The sequence below is a fragment of the Gossypium hirsutum genome, chromosome A08 (assembly GCF_007990345.1).
Source record: "Gossypium hirsutum isolate 1008001.06 chromosome A08, Gossypium_hirsutum_v2.1, whole genome shotgun sequence".
Taxonomy (NCBI): domain Eukaryota; kingdom Viridiplantae; phylum Streptophyta; class Magnoliopsida; order Malvales; family Malvaceae; genus Gossypium; species Gossypium hirsutum.
In genome coordinates this window covers 23558057-23560769 of record NC_053431.1, presented here as the reverse complement: position 1 = coordinate 23560769, position 2713 = coordinate 23558057, and the positions used below count along the sequence as shown (strand labels likewise).

The window sequence follows — 2713 nt, the reverse complement described above, 5'->3', positions numbered from 1 at the left end:
TTTTCGTATACCAAAATGTTTTATAAGGTGATCCAATCACACCTAAAAAGGTTAGTGGCGACTCCCGTTTCTAAAATTCTCCCTTTAAAAAAGGTTTCGACAGTTTGGCGACTCCACTGGGGACTAATAAGAGAGTCAAGCCAAGAAATTGATTATTTTTAGTCTTAATGTCAGAAGCTTGGAAAAATTTTAAAAGTATCGATCTTTTTACATGTGTTTGCTGTATATGTTTGTTGTTTTGTTTTCGCACACATTGCATTTGCATGACCGCTGTGGTCGCACCCTTAAGTGGGAGTGAGAAGTTACACTTTCGTGAGGTTTTCACCTCCGTATAGGCTAGTGGATTGCTTCCGAGATACATCCGTACCTATGTCTTCGTGAGATTTTCATCTCCGCATGGCCATAGGGAAATGTGTCCCCCTGAACCGAACTTGGTCCATATGAGCCTATAATGGGTGAGGATCGAGGAATCTGCTGGTTCAGGTACCCTCGCTTTAGAACTGAAACACATATAGTGAACTTTAAGTGCTTACCCTAAGTAGTACAGTGATAACCTTCAGTAGGCTACCCTTATAAGTGCTTGTTTATTATACCTTTTATATATGACACTAACCTATTTTATTTTGTTATCATTGCATGTCATTCAACATTTAAAGGTGTCGATTCAAGGTTCGATTTCTAGATTAGAAAGTTTTGTAATGAGGAACGAATATCTTGATAAAGTGGAGGACAACACTTCTGTCTGTGCGTGGTCAGAGAAAATCCAGTTAGAGAAAGGAGATAGTGTCACCGAGGGGTATACATCAGAGTTGTGGGACTTCACTCGTATCAGTTCGACATAGAATAAGTTTCAAGAGTTGAAAGACATTTGGGCCAAATGGGATGACGAGGCTAAGCAGCTGTTCTACCAGAATTATGGAGATCTTCTCTATTTTCTAGACATCAAGGTGGATAAGCATTTATTTCGAGCTATGGTACAGTTTTGGAACCCTGCTTATAGTTGTTTTACATTTGGAGAGGTAGACTTAGTACCTACTTTGGAGGAGTATACGACCTTGCTTCACTTTCCAAAAATTCAAGGTAACAAAGCTTATGTTAGGGCTGCTAATCTCCTAACTTTCGTGAAGAAGTTAATGATAATCACAAGGATGAGTGAACAGTAGGCCGCAGCTCGAATCCAACAAAAAGGTGATGGTAAATGCATTCCGTGGGTAAATTTGAAAGATCTGATATTGGCGTACCCAGATGTGAAGAAGAGGGTTGATGTCTTAGCCTTAAGTATTTATGGTTTGGTGATTTTCGCCAAAGCTATGGGGCACATAGATGAGGCAGTTGTGGATTTATTCGATCGACTTGGTAAACAGAACACACCTGTGCCTGCAATCCTAGCTAAGACGTTCAGATCCTTGAGTGCATGTTGGAGAGCTGGTGAAGGTAGATTCATTGGATGCGCACAATTGTTGTTAGTATGGTTCCACAGTTACTTTTGGAAGGTTGATAAGGTTCCTTGCCAAGTGTTCTTTGAGGATTATTCTCCCTTAAAGGAAGCAGCAGCTACGCCGAGGAGGGACAACATTACAGAGGAAAGGTGGATGGAAATACTTCAGAATCTTCGAGAGGAAGATGTTATGTGGAAAACCCCTTGGATGGCTCCTAATGAAGTCCTTTATTGTTGTGGAAGCTTTGATTGGGTACCTTTTCCCGGAATTTGGGGAGTTGTTGGTTATGCACCATTACTCGTCCTAAGGCAATACAAAGCAGGGCAGTTTATACCGGTAACACAAGGGTTAGCTTAGAGTGATTTCTCATATAAGGGGATCATTATAAGAAGAAGATGCGAGAGATTTCTGAGGCTTGGAAGAAGATTTGTTGTGTGAAGATTCTGACTGAAGGTCCGACGACAACCCTCGAGTACAAAGTGTGGTTTAGCAAGAGGATCAATGATAACATCCCTAGGCCGAGTTTGGGGGCTGCTCGATCAATAGAGGAGAATTTACGAGTGGTTCCATCAGAGTTAGAAGTCATAAAGCAAGAGTTCAAAAGAAAAAGTTTGGAGCTCAGGAAAAAGATAAAGAAGCTAGAGGAAGAGAAGATATATCTAAGCTTAGACGTTGACGTTCAAAAAATTGAGGTTGAAAAAGTGAGGAAAGAAAAGAGGAAGATTGAGGAAGACCGAGATGACTTGAAGACGCAATATAAGAGGATACAGCTATCAATGAAGAGAGCTGGATTGGAGAAGTCTTCAGAGCAGTGGCAACAAAAGGTTCAAGAAGAAAGAGCTAAAGCTGAGTATTGGGAGAAGAAGTTCAAAGAGATGCAAGCGCAGAATCAGGCCCTAGAAAAGGAGAATCAAGGATTAAAATCTAAGGTGACTGAGCTTAGACGATCTCTTCATCATCACCGAAGTCGTAACTCTACGGTCGAGTTAAAGGCAAGTTTGAACAAGATCGAGGAAATGAAGCACAATATTGGAGGGTAGGAAATAGCATTCCAGAACTGTGAACTTCAGATTGAGCAGCTTGAGGCAAGAGAAGGACATTGGAAAGGAGAGCTTCACCATTTTCAGGATCAAGTCAGAGATAGGGACTACCTCATAGGAGAAGCCATAGTCTAGATTCGAGAGGTTGCTGATCATTTGCAAGACCTAGCAGCACAAGCTAATGTATTAAGTGCAAAGTATGAGTCAGTGTCAGATAGAGGTCGAGAGATAGCT

The 2713-nt window shown here is 41.2% G+C and overlaps 1 protein-coding gene across 1 annotated transcript; it reads left to right on the top strand.

Moving 5' to 3' along the window:
- The first annotated feature begins 1834 nt into the window (after positions 1–1834).
- On the top strand, positions 1835–2479 carry LOC121205008 (chromosome partition protein Smc-like). The gene has a single exon (XM_041075939.1). The coding sequence runs from the start codon at positions 1835–1837 to the stop codon at positions 2477–2479; it is 645 nt and encodes a 214-aa protein (XP_040931873.1).
- The last annotated feature ends 234 nt before the right edge of the window (positions 2480–2713 follow it).

Coding starts and splice junctions, on each gene's coding strand:
- LOC121205008 (XM_041075939.1), top strand. CDS start 1,835: ATGCGAGAGATTTCTGAGGCTTGGAAGAAGATTTGTTGTGTGAAGATT.